At 43.7% G+C, this 20,197-nt stretch overlaps 1 protein-coding gene across 4 annotated transcripts in view; it reads left to right on the top strand.

The window, feature by feature from the left end:
- Window positions 1-20,197, top strand: part of TUT4 (terminal uridylyl transferase 4) — a 49,727-nt gene that overhangs the window by 595 nt on the left and 28,935 nt on the right. For 3 of the 4 annotated variants that reach the window (XM_064719293.1, XM_064719294.1, XM_064719291.1), the window contains exons 2-4: window positions 9,066-9,739; window positions 11,367-11,530; window positions 18,273-18,389. In XM_064719293.1, coding sequence (XP_064575363.1) covers window positions 9,178-9,739; window positions 11,367-11,530; window positions 18,273-18,389 — 843 coding nt within the window. In that variant the 5' untranslated portion in view covers window positions 9,066-9,177. The remainder of the gene's footprint in view (window positions 1-9,065; window positions 9,740-11,366; window positions 11,531-18,272; window positions 18,390-20,197) is intronic. The other variant, XM_064719292.1, reaches the window with a different exon arrangement.

The following is a 20,197-nucleotide window of genomic DNA, read 5'->3' as shown; positions in this document are numbered from 1 at the left end:
TTGCCAGTTGGCTGAATGTGTCATATTACCTGAGGCCTCCTGGCTTTTAAGGTTGTTTCTGGGTATATCAAAGGAAGATGAGCTCATAACACACAGAGAAACAATACAATCGCATTTGAGCTAAGGTAGAGATTAGTACATTAAAAAGATAGTTGTATTTAAGTATGGACCTAATAATTTTTTTTTAATATTCATACCACCTCCACGTCACTTGGCTTCCTGAGCACTGTGCCCTGGTTTTAGGGGTCGTTGCATTTGCTTGAAAATAGAGGATACATGTTTATGGTTTTGGCTTGTGCTCCCGGTTTCAGTGGCTGCTTTTTGGATAGTCTGACCCCAGATAGTTATGACATAATTATTTCCGTGACAAGAAAAGTAAGCTAGCCATGGAGCTATGACTTAATTACAGTACCTGGCAGAAGATGCTATATTAGGAGTAAGAGGTCTCTTTTACAAATACCAATTTTGCAATGAGCTTTTTTTAATCATTTTTCTGCTTAACTTTAGTGTAAACCTTCATAAAATTAATTTTGTGGTAAAATTACCTTTTCCCAAGAGATATATTGGGATGTGTTCCCAGAAGATAGACATAGAGGGATCAGAAAGTTCCTCCTGTGTTCTGTTCTCGCATAGAGGACAGCTGGGACTTCCTTTTCATACCTCAGCTTGCTGTGCTCAGTGCCCCGGGACACCTGCACTGTGCAGGGCATTTATCCAGTTCTTCCTCTGAAGGGAATTGCTGCAGTGGGGAGAAAGAAAGGGGGACAGGATTTCCCTGTGTTGTGCTTGAAAGCAAGATATTCCTGAGATGCTCCTCTTAACTGTCTTGTGGCTCTGCTTGTCAGTCATGCTTCAGAATTGTTGTATTCATGTTGATACCATAAGGCAGTCTGACTGCCTGAGAGTATGTTCTGTGTTCAGTTTGCAGTCCTGGCTTTTTAAACTTTACAAAGCATTTCTACTACAATAAGTTTATTTTTGTCACTATCTTAGTGAAATAATGTAATACTGGTACTGACTTGTATTGAGAACCCATAGAAAGAAGGATCCTGCAATTTGCTTAGTGGATTAATTTGCACAATGGAAGCAATCCAGTGAAAGTCAACATTTCTCGTGCTTTTGGCACATTAACACTATTTTGATATTGCTTGATAAATCGTTTAACTTAGAAATACAAAAGACCTAAATTTTGTAACAGTGCCCATGAATTTAATTTTTACTCATTTTTTTTGTTTGTTTTCACAGAAATGCATGCATACATGCATGTATACTCATACTGTATCCTTATTTTGTAGTTTTGATTCTAAGGTTTCAGCAGTCTTTGGAAAAAACCCAATTTATCAGATGTTCTTAGATTTTATTTTCATTTCTGTTGATGCATGAAATACTGCTGCCAGCAAGAAGTAACTTTCAGATTTTAGTTTTCAGTGTCAGCAAAGCTTGACACAGGAGCCTGGAATCAGTTTTGTGTTACAAACGATTGTGACTCAGTCCGCTGAGCGTGGCTGTGTTCTTGACAGCTTTCCTGGAGTTGTGATTTTCAGCATGTTTCTTCCAGTAGGGAAAGTGCTGGATGCTGGTGAAGAGGCACAAGGGTACTGGCAGAAGATCTGTTTGCTTTCCCTGTGGTTTGTGAACTGGTTTGCAGCTGGTATGGAGCAGTTCAAAGACCGTCCCTTCCTCAAGGATTCCAGTTTGAGTGAAGGGCTCACTGTTGTTTAAATACAAGATCCAGATAAGCTTCTATGCCACAATACATACTGCTGTATTGTCATTTAGCATAGCACTGAGCATAAGTGGAGGTTAAGATCAAGGTGAAAAAATTAGTTTCAGTGTGTGGCTGCCATTTAAACCAGTTTTGTGATCATCTGAGGCCTCTGGAAGTCTCTGAAAGGCTCTAAACCAGTGCAGCGCTGTGTTGTGCTCCCCCAGCCTCCTCGTGGGTCCTTGGGCTGATGTGTGTGTTTGGGTTTGAAGTTCGAGCTCCCTCATATCAGTTCCTGCTCTGCTCTCACACGAATGGTGCAGCACTTGGGGAGCCTTGGGGCGGGTGCTGCCCCTCTTCAGGGTTCGCTGCACTTGGGTCTGAGGTGTAAAGAACTGCTGCAGTAAAACGTAGCATCAGAACCAAATTTGCAAAAGCATGAGGAGCCTCTATGGAATAGAGAGGTGGGGGAGACTTGTAGCACAGCCAGTGTGGCTGAGAGAGGACAGCTGTGCCCAGCTTGGCACAGAGGCAGCAGCAGTAGTAGGGTCAGAAAGAGGTGCCCAGAAAGAGTACTTGGCGTTGGGTGACGTTAGTTTTTCTCACCTTCCCAGTGAGTCATACAGTGCTGTAGAAAAAACAGTGAGTCAATGCAGAGTAATCTGTAACGAGCATATCCCTTATGGATCTCCCATCCAGCATATTTTGCTCACTCCAAAATTGAATTGTAAGATATTTGCACCTACATATGTTACTAACTTTTGTATCAGCCAAAGCCTTTCTTGTTACTTCATTTATTCGGCAGTACTTCTGTAAATCAGATATCATCTTGTTACAGTGTTATGTATTTTCTACATATGTATATATACATAGATATATATTTAATGATTACTCCTTAGATGGTTTCAATCTTCCACAAAATAAATACAACATCAGAGCTTCCTATCTTCATTGAGCCCAGAGTTCCAGTTTTGTTGCATCCTTGATTTGTGTGTTAAAGTTTATGTACAGTGTGCTGACTTCCTTCTGGGTAGATTTTGGCAGTATTATCCTTACGAGGATAAATTCTATAGCCTGTAGTAAGAGGGAGTTCTGGAACACTATGTAGCACTTATGTTTGTTACTAAGAATATCGATGGGTTTAGTGCTGGTGGAGTCTGAAGCGCTTTAGTGGCCAGTAATCTCTGATAGTTTTAGTTTTAAGCGCTTTGGAAAAACATCAAGCATGAGTAGTAGGTTGTACTGAGTTATGTCTGTTTCATCATGAATCAAACATAAACGTGTGATAATTTTTTAAAAACTTTTGACAAAGAACATGGGAGAGGTTTGAATGATTTGTAGGAGTTCTCAGACAGAAAAATGGGCTTAAGAGCCAGAAAAGACCCCCCCACCCCAGCACATTAGGGCTGTCCATAGACATCACCTGTGCTGCACTCTGAGCAGAGTGCAGAAGACAACCTTTCCTATTGTTCCTGACTGTGGCTGTGACCTTTGTTTGCAGAATTTCCTTTTATTTTTGTTGAGGAAGTTCAGCTGGGCTGGATTGGTAGTGAGGCGAGGGGGGCACTGAGGTTAATCACCCCACTTAGTGTTGGAAGGCTGGCTGGGAGATTTGAGCTTAAGGACAATCATAATGGGAGAGATAAAAGCAGCTCTTGGATAAAATACAAGTCTCCCTATCTCAAAGGAGGGAATGCTTTATAGAAACAGGGTGATAACACTTATGTTTGTAGTACTTTCTGTGTTTATATTTTATCTAGTACTCCCCAGGGAAACAAAACTTAAAAGCTTGTCGTCTTTCCCTTTAGTTGCCTTTCTACACTGTAGTCCCTACTTTTGGGCATTTCAGTCAGTTGGGACCACATTTTAGAACATATCTGAAGTAATGGCAAAGGGTCATTGAGTTTTGGTCTGTTTTCTGGAAGAATTATGCCTCAACAGAGGAGAGGTCTCTGCTGAGGGGGAAGCAGGAGGAAGTTCCATTTCCTTGTAGGGAGTAGCTACAAATCAGACAGGGCTCCAGCACGTCTGCTCTGCTTGCCCAAGGGGCTGTGATAGAGAGTGACAGAGGAGCACAAAGTGCACGTCTAGGAAACCAGGTGGAGTCAGTTCTGCTGTTAATGAAATTATTAAAAAAAGCTTTGCAAAAGAACAACTCAGAAGGCAAGAGCTCACAGTTTGACTTGGCCTTCATCTTTGAAGAGGCCCTGTTATGTGAAATTCTGACTCCAAATGGATGTGTTTGAGGGAGTTGAATACAGTGGAACAACTTGAGAGGAAGAAGTGGTAGAAGAGGTAGAAATATCTTCTTGAAAGTTTTTTGGTGGTTTTCTTTTTCCCCCTGTTTGGAAGTAAGCTTTAGTCTGATTCTTTGCAATTCAAATGCAGAGTTTTTTAATGCTTGTCTGCAAAGTGGAGGAAACAAAAGAAACTGGCAAAAATGAAAGTGAAACATTCTCATGTCTTCATTTTGTGAGCCGAAAATGAATTCTAACCAAAGCTGATTTAAACATTTTTCATTTTGTTGCTCTAGGTAGGTATAGATTTTTATACTTTTCTGGAGTTTAAGGTCAGATGGTATCTTATCTGACCTCAAGCTGTTGTATTTCAGCCAGATAATTTTCCTAAAAAGAGCCAAGAGCTAGATTTCGGAGGAGTAATTGGCACTGTACGCTCAGAAAGCAGGGGAAACTGAGTCCCATGTAACACTGGGATATTGAATTATTGAAATATGCTGAACTGGTTTCAACAGGTTAATCATACCCCATTTTGCAGATGCTGGTTTTGTTGCCAGCCTGACTGGGAGAAAATTCTGCTTTGATTCCAGGTCTTGCAATTTGGTATGAGCCTGAGCTTGTAAGAGGTGCCATCCAGGTTTCTACGAAGATGCCACCTCAGCACTGATTCACTTCACTCCAGTGCTTTGTTTCCAACCAATTTATTTTTTTTAGAGGCATTCCTTTCCCCATTTCCCTCTCTCCCTCTGTCATGTAGATGGCCAATATCTGACAGAGGATGATCTTTTTGTGTCTGTCCTGGGTTCAGGAGAGGTTTCTTTTTGTTTCTCATACTGAGTTTTATTAGTTGGTTTGTTTTGCAGTTTGTTGTGAGATGGTAATTTGGTTGCTATTGAATATGTTGCAGGAGTTAAAATTATTTTTTGTTAGCTAAATTATTTCCATATTAAAGAGCAAAAGGAAAGAAAAAGAGACTCCAAAGTTCAACAACATTATTATTGCACTTGCATTTCAGATTCTGCATTCATTGTGGAACTGCTGACTTTTATTTCATACAGAGTATTGTCTTATGAAATGTCATGACCTCTCTATTCATATTTCTTAGGAATAAAGACTGTATATGCTTTTTAACATTATCTACTTACATTTGATTACATTCTTGATATGCAACACTATCACAGTACTCAAATCATTAGCTCGGTTCTAGTTTTTACTAGCAGTTTCTTTAGTTACGTTTTCTCATTTGATTGAAGGTTATATATTCTCTTTGAATATATAATTGAGTGTTTAATTGAATGGATGAGATAAAATAATTTGAATAATTTTTGCAGATTTTTTTAAAATTTGACTCTAACAACGTGACGAATAAAAACCCCCAAATGCAGCCCCACTTCTCCTCCAATGCCGGAGTTTCACGGTGGCTTTAATCTGGAAGTGGTGCCAACAGGAGTTGTCCCCACCCTACGAGTTGTTTGTTATTGCCAGGCGTGCTCCTCCTCCTCCTCCTGCCTGGTGCCAGCTTTATGTTCGGCTGGATTGGTTTTCTGGTTTGGTGGCCGGCAGGGAGGGAAGGAGCAGCCCCGGGATGGGAAGGAGCAGCCCCAGGGAAGGAAGGAGCAGCCCCAGGGAAGGAAGGAGCACCCCTGGGAAGGAAGGAGCAGCCCCAGGGAAGGAAGGAGCACCCCTGGGAAGGAAGGAGCAGCCCCAGGGAAGGAAGGAGCAGCCCCAGGATGGGAGCAGCCCCAGGGAGGGAAGGGGCAGCACCGGGATGGGAAGGGACAGCACCGGGATGGGAAGGGGCAGCCCCGGGATGGGAAGGAGCAGCCCCGAGATGGGAGCAGCCTCAGGATGGGAGCAGCCCCAGGATGGGAAAGAGCAGCCCCGGGATGGGAAGGAGCAGCCCCAGGGAAGGAAGGAGCAGCCCCAGGATGGGAAGGAGCAGCCCCGGGATGGGGGCAGCCCCAGGGAAGGAAGGAGCAGCCCCAGGGATGGGAAGGAGCAGCCCCAGGGATGGGAAGGAGCAGCCCCAGGGAAGGAAGGAGCAGCCCCGGGATGGGAAGGAGCAGCCCCGGGATGGGAAGGAGCAGCCCCAGGGAAGGAAGGAGCAGCCCTGGGAAGGAAGGAGCAGCCCCGGGATGGGAAGGAGCAGCCCCGGGATGGGAAGGAGCAGCCCCAGGGATGGGAAGGAGCAGCCCCAGGGATGGGAAGGAGCAGCCCCGGGATGGGAAGGAGCAGCCCAGGGAAGGAAGGAGCAGCCCCGGGATGGGAGCAGCCCCAGGGAAGGAAGGAGCAGCCCCGGGATGGGAAGGAGCAGCCCCAGGGATGGGAGCAGCCCCAGGGATGGGAAGGGGCAGCCCCGGGATGGGAAGGAGCAGCCCCGGGATGGGAAGGAGCAGCCCCAGGGATGGGAAGGAGCAGCCCCGGGATGGGAAGGAGCAGCCCCAGGGATGGGAAGGAGCAGCCCCAGGGATGGGAAGGAGCAGCCCCGGGATGGGAAGGAGCAGCCCCGGGATGGGAAGGAGCAGCCCCGGGATGGGAAGGAGCGGCCCGGGATGGGAAGGAGCGGCCCGGGATGGGAAGGAGCGGCCCCGGGATGGGAAGGAGCGGCCCTGGGATGGAAGGAGCGGCCCCGGGATGGGAAGGGACAGCACCGGGATGGGAAGGGGCAGCATCGGGATGGGAAGGGGCAGCCCCGGGATGGGAAGGAGCACCCCTGGGAAGGAAGGAGCAGCCCCAGGGATGGGAAGGAGCAGCCCCAGGGAAGGAAGGAGCAGCCCCGGGATGGGAAGGAGCAGCCCCAGGATGGGAAGGAGCAGCCCCAGGGAAGGAAGGAGCAGCCCCGGGATGGGAAGGAGCAGCCCCGGGATGGGAGCAGCCCCAGGGAAGGAAGGAGCAGCCCCAGGATGGGAAGGAGCAGCCCCAGGGAAGGAAGGAGCACCCCTGGGAAGGAAGGAGCAGCCCCAGGGATGGGAAGGAGCAGCCCCGGGATGGAAAGGTCAGCCCCAGGATGGGAGCAGGGATGGGAAGGAGCAGCCCCAGGGAAGGAGCAGCCCGGCGGTGGCCGTGAGGGAAGCGCGGTGCGGCTCCAGCTGGAGCCGGGGCTGCCCCGCGCTGCTTCCCCCGAGCCTGGAGCTGCCCTCGCTGTGCCCCGGCCGCAGCTCAACGGGGAATTGCTGGGTCTTTGTTGGTTTGGAGAGTTTTTCTCCCCCTCCTCAGGTTGAACAAGTAAAGCATGATTAGTTTAGAATTTGAAAAAAATCATGTTGCCATTTCTCTTCTGGCTACATGAAATTAAAAACCAAACCCACCGTAGAGGTTAAGGCAGTGATGTGTACAAAGCTGTAACAGCGCCCCAGTCTCTAGAGCAGAGCTGTGTACCGGTGTCAGGGACTGCAGAAACTTGAATTTTGCTAACCTGGGGGGACCTGGGCTCTCCTTAGCCCCCTGAGGCTTCAGCAGTGCTGGGACAGCTGGGCAGGAGTTCCTGCTGCTCTTTGGTTAGAATTGCTATGGGAAAGACTGGCTACAATCCAAAGGCAAATATTATTAGATCTTTGTGACTTTTGATCTCGAAGTAAGAACCAGGTGCAATCAGTATTTAATAGAAAATAGATGCAATATTAACTGAATGTGAGATAAAATACTTAGCCATTGGAAAAAAATTAGGAATGGAGATTTTTTTTCTTCTTCAGTTTTTATGTTTTACTAAAGAATGTGATGCTAACAGCATCTTCAGGAAAATTCTTGTGGGCTTTGTTTCTTTGATTTTTCACCTTTGAAAGATACGTATTTTCAATTATGTCAATAGAGACTTAAGATAACTGTTTTTAGTACATGCTTTGTGTCCTGAAGTATTTTCTGATTTGTGTCTCATTAAAATGAGATAGTAACTGTATTATATAGCCTGAAAAAAAATTACTGTACTTCATACTAATAATATTCAGAAAGGTTTTTTTGGTTATTGTTGGTTTTTTTTTTCTTTAACCGATATTTTAATCTGATCCTTTATTCTGGTTCTTGTTTTTAAAGTACAAAAGTATGCTGTGATACTTTTAATACCTGTAATTCATAGACTTTTCTATTATTTTTTTCTTCACTAAATGGTAAGGGATGGGTTCTTTAAAACCCAGAAATTTCCATGGGTCATGCATTTACCTAGCAAATATGCAGCTGGACAGGAAAGAGAGAATTTCTGCATGCCATGTTTTGTTATAGTTTTACAAAAATAGTTTTCTTCTTTGTCTGATGCTTCATTCTCGGAGTTTTCAATTGCTGTCTAAATGTTATTACAAAGAAAAAAAAATCCATTTTCTTGTTGCAGATCTTGCCTTCATTTTCTCTATTAGTAAAACTAATTCCTTACAAACAGACCCACTTGTGCTGAACCTCCTCCCACTGGAAGCACAACCTTTGAGTTGTCTCCAACATAAATCTCAGATATGATATATCACCTAAAGGCCTGAGGTTTAGATGAGGAAAGTTAATCTGTAGCTAAACAAAATATTTACTATTTGTGGTTTTGTTTTTTTTTTTAATCTTACTTAATTGCTGGCAGTTAATTTATATGAAAATAGGAGGTGCAGGTGATTGGTCAGGTTTGTTATTAATACTTTGAGCTATATCTCTAAATGCTTTTTTAAATCAGTTAATAAAATGGAGCTTGCTTGCTGGAAACTGAATTAGTTTCCTCTAGTGGCTAATTTGAGCTGTGCGTTTATTGAGTAGTACTTTTTAGATGTGTTAATTTTTTTCTTTTTTTTCCCAGTGTAGTTGCAGACATCTTGGTTCTTGTTTTTGTTCAGAAAGCCAGAAATAGGAAGGACAGAAAAAAGCAAGCTGTTGGCAGGTTTATCATTGAGTGGTTTTTAGAATGTTCTGCCATTTTTTTGTCTCTTCGTAGCCCTCATCTTTTAAATACAAATCAAAATAATCAAAATTTTCATGAGTTTTATTTTAATACTGGAATGTATTGTGAAAATGTACTTATGCCTGTGGGAGGAATATACTTCCTATAATAATTTATATTAACGCCTTCCTTTAGAGAAGTTTATTTAATGTCCTGTCTGCATAGAGATTTATCTTTTTCCTTAGTTTTTAAAAATGTCTTCTCATTATTTCTTCAGTAGACAATCAGCTACGATCCTTGCCTGCACAGAGGATTTAAAATCAACGGCAAATTGCTGAAGAATTGCACTTCAAGTGGTCTCGAGACAGGAGAAGCAGGTCTTCACTATAATGGAAGAGGCCAAGAGCTCAAAGAATGGAAATCATGACCCAAGGAAGTCTGTCCGTCTTGTCTGTGAGGAAGGCAAAACAGTCAAAGTTACAATTAATCAAAATTATAAATATAATAGAAATGACAAATCTGTGAAGGATGTCGGGAGAAGTTCTCCAAGTGGGAATAGCAGCAGAAAAAGTAAACAAAATGATGTTTGTTCTGAAAAACAAGGAGAAAATAAATCATGCAAAGTAAATAGTTGTATTCCTGGAACTAAAGATTTGGGATCAAGTGTTCAGGATCGAAGTCATGGAAAAGGAAAAAAATTTTCTAATTTATCATCAGCAATGGAAAACCTGAAACAGCCAAAATCCCAACCAGTGGGGGAAAACGCTCCAGGCTCCCATGTTTCAGGGAATGGGGTCAGTATGGAAAGCTTAGCAGCTCCTCAGAAAGGGAAACTGGTGCTGGAAAATCCAGTGGGAGTTCATACTTTGAAGACTGGTGTTGATCAGGCTGGTGATCCTGGTAAGACTGCTGCAGATCAAAGGAAAATGGAGCATAAGCCTGATGACTTCAGTGAGTATTAGTTAACCTGCCTTATTCCATTTTCTTCTGGTGCAATGCTGACAGTCTGAAATGGGCTTTGAAATGTTTCTGTTGGTGTTATTTTTTCACATGTACGAAGTTGCTGGTTGCATTTAGAAAGAACATGATGTTCATACGAGCATATTGCTTAGGGAACAAGAGATTATGATAATAGCTGTCCTTTTTTCTTATGCCTAAGACCTAAACATCTTTGTAAGCTACTTAGTGTGCGTGGGTTTTAGGCAATTTTGTGAATATAGTGTCTTAGGAAGGGGGAACCCTTCGTAATATCATTGCCACTCAGGGAAATGCCAGTTATTACTTCTTTTCAGAAAGATCAGGGGAAAAATGGGCAAGGAAAGTTCCTATTATACGTAGAGGGGAAATATTTACTTCTTTTCTGTGACTGTTGTGCTCTTTTTGTTACTAAAAATGTTTTGAGTAGGCTTTGGCAGGTGGCTTTTTGATTTAGGGAGCTCTGGAATACCTATCATCCATCAGTGGTTACCCTTGTGAGTGTGCACTTCTTACAGATGTTTTTCAATGTCAAAATTAAATATATTGATCAAGCTTTGTCTCACCAGGCTAATTCCATAGCTCAGAATTTGCCACACTTCTTTAGAATGCTTTTTTCTTTAATGAAAATACTGTTTAAAGATGCCAGCCAGTGTAGACCTTCTGTTTGAAGTATTTCCCACAGCTGCAGCAGTTGCTTGTATGGAAATACAAGGGAAATAACAAAGTGTGTGGTTTTTTAGCTGTCTTAATAGTGTTTAACAGGAAAAACAAGTTCAAGTGGCAGCATCCTGTGATCAGTCAGCTCTTTGTAGACCCCCATTATGTACTGTGGGGACCATCTGTCACTGAGAAACCAGGACTTGAAAACTTACTCAGCTTTGATTCCTTGCTAGTCTGGGGGCACCGATCTCATTTGAAAGGGAAGAAAAAGGAGAAGAAAAGACAAAGCACAAATCACCCTCAGTAGTTTTGCTTATGTAAAAGCGACTGGGCTGATTTGCAGGGGATGTTTGCAGAGATGAGTGGCCTGTGAGCAATGCACAGGCATGTGGAGGAACTGGCCCTGTGGCACTGGGCTGAGTTTTTGGGAGCAGCAGAGCAGAGCTCAGCGGGCGAGAGGTGGCACAGAGCGCTCAGGGCTGGCATTGCCTGCTGCCTGCCTCTGTAGGGTCATTTGGGTGAACCTAAATCTCTGATTTACCTCCCTACAAAATATTATGGACAGTAATTTTATGCCTAATATTTGTTTCTTTTACAGTAGGGCATGGGGATCTTGTTTACTCTGTTCTGGATGGCAAAACCCTTTCTTGCTTTGAACAATTGAGGAGACTGTGAATTTGACAGAAACACAGAATTAATCCACCTTTTTATTTTGTGTTTTTGACAGCACTCTTAGTAGCAGATTAGTCTCTGAAGTCCTTTTAAAATACTGCTTAACTTACTGGAACAGTTTTAATGTTTAAGGTGATCTTGGGCAGTGTTTGGATAAAAAACTGAATGTAGCTCTAATTTGTGTCTGGTTCTTAGCTGCTCTGTACTGTAATTTTCACTTTTCCTCTCCTTGAATGACTCTTAAGAAAGTAACTGTTTCTTGCTTTAGGTAAAATAAAGAATTCTGAATCAACAAAAGAACATGCATTGGAAGCGGATTATTTAGAAAACACTGGTGTTATTGATGAATCTAATCTGACAGTTGAACAGCAACTAGGATTGAAACAAGCTGAAGAACGTCTGGAAAGAGATTATATCTCCCGACTTGAAAAAGTAGGTTGGGTTATTTATCAGATAAAAAAGAAAATGTGTGTCCTCTTTCATTATCATCACCATATTTCTGGTTGGGTGGTGTTGCTACTACAGCCTGCTGCCTCTGTTTCTTTCTTCTTAATAATGAGTCACTTTCTGATCTAAGCTAGTGTCTCCAGTAGTTGGCTAGTTGTTCATCCTGGCAGATTATATGGGTTAGAAACTTTGTGTTCCTTTCGTGGCACATGTAGCCTTTGCAGAACAATTTTAATTGTCTAGATCTGAACGTTTACAATTCCAGTATTTAAATAAGATTTTATCTTATAAGATTTAAGTCTGGTTCTCTGGAAACTGAGAATGCAGGACTAAAAAGAACCTTGAGCTTTCTTTAGTGTCTCTCACCAGTCTCAGTTGCTATATTGGAGATGACTGCTTAAAAATGTTCACTTTATTGTTCTTAGTATTATCTCTAGTGACACAAATGTTGAAGCCAGTGTAGGTAACCCAGAAGATTTTGTTAATATATTATGGAAGCATTTTAATCCCTCATATGTTGTCCTAGGAAAATAACCAAAAGCTTATTTCTTCTCTTTCATAACATTGTGCACATAGGAAAATCATTCCCATTCCTGCAGTCAAACCTTCTTTAGGCTCTCTTTGTTCATTGGTCCTGAGGGTTTTTAGTTCCTGGTTCATTCTTGTTGCTTTTCTCTTGACACCCATGTGTGTAAGTGTTGTTCAAAATTGGACATGCAATTCCAGCTGAAGTCTTACATACAAAGAGGAAAGCTGACTTCATCTCTCTGAAATATGGCATTTTCATTGAGGATCTCTGCTTTTTCAGCAGCAGTAGGATATTGACTTAAAGTTGGACCAGCAGTGATTCCCATGGCCTTTCCTTAAGAATTGGTCCATCAGGTGTTCCCAGCCCTGTGTGTTTTGCAGTTGATAATACCTAAGGAATGATACTTTGCTGTGATATTATTTAGATGGAGGTTATTTATTCAATTTCTTTAACTTTTTTGATATCTGAATTTTTGTCATTTTACATTTTTTGTATCCTCTTCCAAGTCAATATTTTTACATTTATAGTCAGCACACTTTCTGTTGCATTTCCTACCTCTTCAACACAAGTGTGGATATTTCTGCCCCCACAGGGACCCCTGCTGAAGAATACTTGGCACATTCTTCTAGGTAGGAGTGCTCTGAGGACAGTTCTCTCAGCAGTTTTGCTCCCACCTTACTGTTCTTTATTTAGGTAGTGTTTATGGTCTCCTTTTGAGACTGATACTATGACAAGTGACAAAGACTGTAAAATTCAAATACAACCTCTGCTGCTGCTTCTTCAAGAGCTGTGACTGATCTTTAAAAAAGCACCCCTAAGATTGGGTTAGTGCAATTGTTTGCAGCAGATCAGGTTGTCACCTCTGACCTGTTTTTTCCCTCTGTGCTTATTAAAAATTGATTACAGTATTTTTCTGAATGCTAATTCTGACTGGTGTCTAATTCCTTGGTTCATCTTATTTAGCCCTTTAAAGATATTCTTAAGTTTCTCTTTCCTGATGATCTGGAACCTTCCTATTCTCTGTGAGTTCTTTAAAATACAGCTGGCTCTTTTATGGATTACCTCCTTGAGTATCCAAGACAAATTTCATGAGACCTGGCTTATTAGGATGCATCTGCCTTACACAAGTAGTGTCTGTAACTTTTCTGTCTTGTTATTTTGAGTTTTTGCCCTTTTCATTGGATTAAAGCATAATTAGATGATTTGAAAAGTCTTCACAATAAAGGCAAAATAGAAGTTATTACATGATTCAGCCTTCCTGGCAACATCTATTAGCATAATACTGCAGACCAATATTGTAAAGAAACACAAAATTTTTCAGCAATACTTTTACTGCTGATACTCACTTTATTATAAAAGAATGGTAAAATATTTTTTATCTACCTCAGTCCTCAGGCATCAAATACTTGAATCTTCCCATGTCGCCAGGTGTAACTGTCTGTAGGTTGTTTTCCAAATGGATGTTTAATTTCATTTTACTAGGTACCTGTCTTAGAGAAAATAGGGTTAAAAAATTGGTAATTAAAGCAATATTTTAAATTTCAATTTACTCTGTAGTTGGAAAGTATCAGACTGGTTTTTTTTCCAAAAGCAAAAGGTCAAACTCAGTAAGTGGTAAATGGAAAAACTTGCCCAAATTTAACAGTGGTTTAGGTCTTCATGTGGTAAGTCAGATTTGTTTAACTGATCTGTGATCCACCTCAGTGTCTTAAAATGGTGTTCATTCATTGTTGTGCCACTGTTTAAACATCTGGTGTTTTCAGTATACTTTTTGGGTTTAGTAAATATAGATGTATTAGAATTAGGACGAAAATGTGAAAGTAGTTTTTTTTCTCACCCAGCTATTGGAAAAGTTTAACAGATCTGGAGAAAATGTAAATTGTTTTTTTTTTAACCCTTTTGTCTCTGCAGTGAGCTTTTCAAAAGGTTTCCCATGTCTGTAGCTGTGATCTTTTAGAGCAAGAAGATAAAATTGCAGGATGAGACAGATCAAGTGGAGTATTTGGGAACATCCCCTTCTCTTGCAGAGTCCTTTCTGCCTTTGAGTCCAGCAGGTCTTAATGGTTTCCTGGCTGAATAAACTCCATGGTATCCCCTCATGGACCCTGGGAAAGCAGCTTCCCTTCTTCCCCATCAGCTCTGGGTGTTTGGATGCTTCTTGCACACTTGGGCATCTCCCAGGGGGCCGCTCGCCGTTTGTGCACTGCATCTCTGCCAGGCTCGGGGTACAAAAAGGTGTTTGTTCTGCAAGTGTCCCCAACTCTGAGCACTGCAGAGCATCCATCCCAACTCTGAGCACTGCAGAGCATCCATCCCAGCTCTGAGCATTCCAGAGCATCCATCCCAACTCTGAGCACTGCAGAGCATCCATCCCAGCTCTGAGCACTGCAGAGCATCCATCCCAACTCTGAGCATTCCAGAGCATCCATCCCAGCTCTGAGCACTGCAGAGCATCCATCCCAGCTCTGAGCACTGCAGAGCATCCATCCCAGCTCTGAGCATTGCAGAGCATCCATCCCAGCTCTGAGCATTCCAGAGCATCCATCCCAGCTCTGAGCATTGCAGAGCATCCATCCCAGCTGTGAACATTCCAGAGCATCCATCCCAACTCTGAGCATTCCAGAGCATCCATCCCAGCTCTGAGCACTGCAGAGCATCCATCCCAACTCTGAGCACTCCAGAGCATCCATCCCAACTCTGAGCATTGCAGAGCATCCATCCCAACTCTGAGCACTCCAGAGCATCCATCCCAGCTCTGAGCACTCCAGAGCATCCATCCCAGCTCTGATCACTCCAGAGCATCCATCCCAGCTCTGAGCATTCCAGAGCATCCATCCCAGCTCTGAGCACTCCAGAGCATCCATCCCAACTCTGAGCACTGCAGAGCATCCATCCCAGCTCTGAGCATTCCAGAGCATCCATCCCAGCTCTGAGCACTGCAGAGCATCCATCCCAGCTCTGAGCACTGCAGAGCATCCATCCCAGCTCTGAACATTCCAGAGCATCCATCCCAACTCTGAGCATTGCAGAGCATCCATCCCAGCTCTGAGCACTGCAGAGCATCCATCCCAACTCTGAGCATTGCAGAGCATCCATCCCAGCTCTGAACATTCCAGAGCATCCATCCCAGCTCTGAGCATTCCAGAGCATCCATCCCAGCTCTGATCACTCCAGAGCATCCATCCCAGCTCTGAGCATTCCAGAGCATCCATCCCAGCTCTGAGCATTCCAGAGCATCCATCCCAGCTCTGAGCACTGCAGAGCATCCATCCCAACTCTGAGCATTCCAGAGCATCCATCCCAACTCTGAGCACTGCAGAGCATCCATCCCAGCTCTGAGCACTGCAGAGCATCCATCCCAACTCTGAGCATTGCAGAGCATCCATCCCAGCTCTGAGCATTCCAGAGCATCCATCCCAGCTCTGAGCACTGCAGAGCATCCATCCCAACTCTGAGCATTCCAGAGCATCCATCCCAGCTCTGAGCACTGCAGAGCATCCATCCCAACTCTGAGCATTCCAGAGCATCCATCCCAACTCTGAGCATTCCAGAGCATCCATCCCAGCTCTGAGCACTCCAGAGCATCCATCCCAGCTCTGAGCACTGCAGAGCATCCATCCCAGCTCTGAGCACTCCAGAGCATCCATCCCAGCTCTGAACATTCCAGAGCATCCATCCCAGCTCTGAGCATTCCAGAGCATCCATCCCAGCTCTGAGCATTGCAGAGCATCCATCCCAGCTCTGAGCACTGCAGAGCATCCATCCCAACTCTGAGCACTCCAGAGCATCCATCCCAACTCTGAGCATTGCAGAGCATCCATCCCAACTCTGAGCACTGCAGAGCATCCATCCCAGCTCTGAGCATTCCAGAGCATCCATCCCAGCTCTGAACACTCCAGAGCATCCATCCCAGCTCTGAGCACTCCAGAGCATCCATCCCAGCTCTGATCACTCCAGAGCATCCATCCCAGCTCTGATCACTCCAGAGCATCCATCCCAGCTCTGAGCATTCCAGAGCATCCATCCCAGCTCTGAGCACTGCAGAGCATCCATCCCAGCTCTGAGCATTCCAGAGCATCCATCCCAGCTCTGAGCATTGCAGAGCATCCATCCCAGCTCTGAGCACTCCAGAGCATCCATCCCAGCTCTGAGCATTCCAGAGCATCCATCCCAGCTCTGAGCATTCCAGAGCATCCACCCCAGCTCTGAGCACTGCAGAGCATCCATCCCAACTCTGAGCATTCCAGAGCATCCATCCCAGCTCTGAGCACTGCAGAGCATCCATCCCAACTCTGAGCATTCCAGAGCATCCATCCCAGCTCTGAGCACTGCAGAGCATCCATCCCAGCTCTGAGCATTCCAGAGCATCCATCCCAACTCTGAGCATTCCAGAGCATCCATCCCAGCTCTGAGCATTCCAGAGCATCCATCCCAACTCTGAGCATTGCAGAGCATCCACCCCAGCTCTGAGCACTGCAGAGCATCCATCCCAGCTCTGAGCATTCCAGAGCATCCATCCCAGCTCTGAGCATTCCAGAGCATCCACCCCAGCTCTGAGCATTCCAGAGCATCCATCCCAGCTCTGAGCATTCCAGAGCATCCATCCCAGCTCTGAGCACTGCAGAGCATCCATCCCAACTCTGAGCATTCCAGAGCATCCACCCCAGCTCTGAGCATTCCAGAGCATCCATCCCAGCTCTGAGCATTCCAGAGCATCCATCCCAGCTCTGAGCATTCCAGAGCATCCATCCCAGCTCTGAGCACTGCAGAGCATCCATCCCAGCTCTGAGCATTCCAGAGCATCCATCCCAGCTCTGAGCATTCCAGAGCATCCATCCCAGCTCTGAGCACTCCAGAGCATCCACCCCAACTCTGAGCACTGCAGAGCATCCATCCCAGCTCTGAGCACTCCAGAGCATCCATCCCAACTCTGAGCACTGCAGAGCATCCATCCCAGCTCTGAGCACTGCAGAGCATCCATCCCAGCTCTGAGCATTCCAGAGCATCCATCCCAGCTCTGAACATTCCAGAGCATCCATCCCAGCTCTGAACATTCCAGAGCATCCACCCCAATTCTGAGCATTCCAGAGCATCCATCCCAACTCTGAGCATTCCAGAGCATCCACCCCAACTCTGAGCATTCCAGAGCATCCATCCCAGCTCTGAGCACTGCAGAGCATCCATCCCAGCTCTGAGCATTCCAGAGCATCCATCCCAACTCTGAGCATTCCAGAGCATCCATCCCAACTCTGAGCATTCCAGAGCATCCATCCCAACTCTGAGCATTCCAGAGCATCCATCCCAACTCTGAGCATTCCAGAGCATCCATCCCAGCTCTGAGCACTCCAGAGCATCCATCCCAGCTCTGAGCATTCCAGAGCATCCATCCCAGCTCTGATCACTCCAGAGCATCCATCCCAGCTCTGAGCATTGCAGAGCATCCATCCCAACTCTGAGCATTCCAGAGCATCCATCCCAACTCTGAGCACTCCAGAGCATCCATCCCAACTCTGAGCACTCCAGAGCATCCATCCCAGCTCTGAGCACTCCAGAGCATCCATCCCAGCTCTGATCACTCCAGAGCATCCATCCCAGCTCTGAGCATTGCAGAGCATCCATCCCAACTCTGAGCATTCCAGAGCATCCATCAGAGTTGGAATAGCATCAGGCCTTGCTGGAGGAGCCCACCTTGGCTGAGCACAGTGACTGGGACGTGGCTGTGTTCCCCAGGCTGCCTGGCCTCACCCTTTCTAACCGGGCAGGGCCAGCACCGTGTGACAACAGCACAGCAGGACACAGCTGAGCTGCTGCCATTTCCTCATCAGGGAAAGGCAGGGAGAGGCTGAGCTTTAGCCAGTAATTAAAAGCTTCACCTGACAGGGAAATGGCTTCCTGGTCTTTAGGTCAGCCTTGAGAAGCATAAACTCCTCAGTCTTAATCTTACCTCACTTAATTTACTGAGAAATGTAATTCTCAAGTCATCTCACTTCCTTCCCTCACTCTCCCCTCTTGTCATACAGGTAAAAATCCATTTCTGTTTGTTTTTTGAAGATTGCTTAATGTTTGCAAAGCACCTTTACATTAGAAGTGTTACATAATAGTTAAATACAGTTTATTATTATTATTATTCAAAGAATTGAGTTTTTCAGACACTAGTGGTAGAAATATTTGTTTTAATCTATGGCAATTTTTCCTCAGCGCTCCCCAGAATACACCAACTGTCAGTATCTATGCAAGCTCTGCTTAGTCCACATTGAAAATATCCAGGGAGCCCACAAGCATATTAAGGAAAAACGTCATAAGAAAAATATAATGGTAAGTTAACAAAATTATGGCTCCTTTTTTCTTTCTTATACTCTTCTGTTGTTTTTTTTTTTTATTTTGTTTTTAAAATCAAAATTTTTTTGTTGTGTGGTTTGTTTTCTTTGATCATGTTCATTTAGGTGAAAGTTTGTATGCTGAGCAGAGATCTACAAATTTCTGTTTTCTGTTTAAGAGGAAGGGCTTGATGATTTGTCCAGGCAGAGAGGAAAGGACAGTTCTGGTCATTGCTTCTGAATTAGTGGCTCTGAGCAGTGAGCAGTTCATCATGCTTTTAGTAAGAGAATGCAAGGTAACTTAGTTGAGAAATATATATTACACAAAAATATATTCAGTTTTTCTGTTCTCTGAAAATAATGCCATTGGTAGTAGGGATTGGAGGTGGGGCTGGGAATGTTGGTTTTATGGTTTTTTTATACTTTGGCTGACTTGTGAAGTTTAGAAGAGTTACAGGAGGGAAGGATTCAGTTAATTCATAATCACCCTGGGTTTATTAATGTACTTAATATGAAAAATAGTTCTAAGGCTTACAAAGAGAACACCAGTTTCCTTGTCAGATACCATGGTGCTATAGTTTGCTCTAAAGAACTGTTACATGTAAGAAATCCAATAAAAGGTGCACAGATTTTCTTGCCAGCCCATTTTTGTAAATGCTGATGAAGAGCTACAGATTACCCAGGATGTTGGATTTTGTCATTTAGATGGTTAAAATTATTCTTTCTATAACCATTCTCCAAAATTCAGTCAAATTACTTTCACATGTTTCCATGGATTTCTTGCCATACTTCTGTTTTTCATTAATGCTCTAATTCTAAAACGTGTGCAAGTCATCACCTGGAAGACTCCAAATGCCATAAATCCATTAAATCTCAGAAAGTAACATTTTTACATTATGGTCAGTGATTATTTGTAAAGGTTCTCTCACTGTCTCCTAAATTGCATCATGCTTAAAAAAATGAGCCAGTCCTATGATTGATCTATAAATGCTTCCTTACCATGCTTTCCATCTGGGCATGAAGATGAGAATTGAGCAATGAGGTTTCTTTAGTGCTGAATGGAATTCTGGAGGACAGGGAGCAGTTTCACTTTTTAACACTTAGCCCAGACAGCTTTCTGTGCAGCATCATGGTGATACCTTTGTAACTGCCTTAAATGTTACTGCATAAAATGCTCCTCTTTATAGCTCTGTGAGATGCATGACAATCAAATAAGCTCAGCAGCAACTGTGGTTTCCTAACTCAAGAAAAATCCTAATGTGGTGACATAAAAAAACCCCCATACTACTTTAAAAATGCTCATATTCTTTCTTACACTTAATTTGTGCAGATAAGAACAGAAGAGTTGAGAGATGCAGCCTAGAACTAAAGAAACTTTTTCATACCGTACTGGGTTTTCTTAGAGCATATTTATTTTATAGTTATTATTTATTTCAGTCATATCTTTCATGCAGTTAATGAATTCATGGAACAAGAGGTTGTTGTGCTTTGTCCCAAATGACTTGATGCATCAGACATGTTCCTGCTGTTGGAAGAAGATGTAGTACTGGTAAAGTACTAAATCCAGTACTTTCTGGAACCAGCTGTTTAAGCAGTAATGGGACTCAACTTATAAAATTTCCTTGGAGCTAGGAATACTTTTTCTGCCTTTGATAACTTTCCTTCAAGTACAATCCACTCTGAAAAAATCCATGTGACTTTTCCAACTCAGTTACTTTTATGATGTACAATTACAGCTTTTTATTTTCTTGGTTGAATTCTGCTTCAGAACTGTCAGAAAATGTGGTTCAGGAATGGAATACAGAA

This window comes from Zonotrichia leucophrys, chromosome 8 (assembly GCF_028769735.1).
Source record: "Zonotrichia leucophrys gambelii isolate GWCS_2022_RI chromosome 8, RI_Zleu_2.0, whole genome shotgun sequence".
NCBI classification, from domain to species: Eukaryota; Metazoa; Chordata; class Aves; order Passeriformes; family Passerellidae; genus Zonotrichia; species Zonotrichia leucophrys.
The sequence above is the reverse complement of the archived record's forward strand: the minus strand, read 5'-3'. Positions and strand labels throughout refer to the sequence as shown.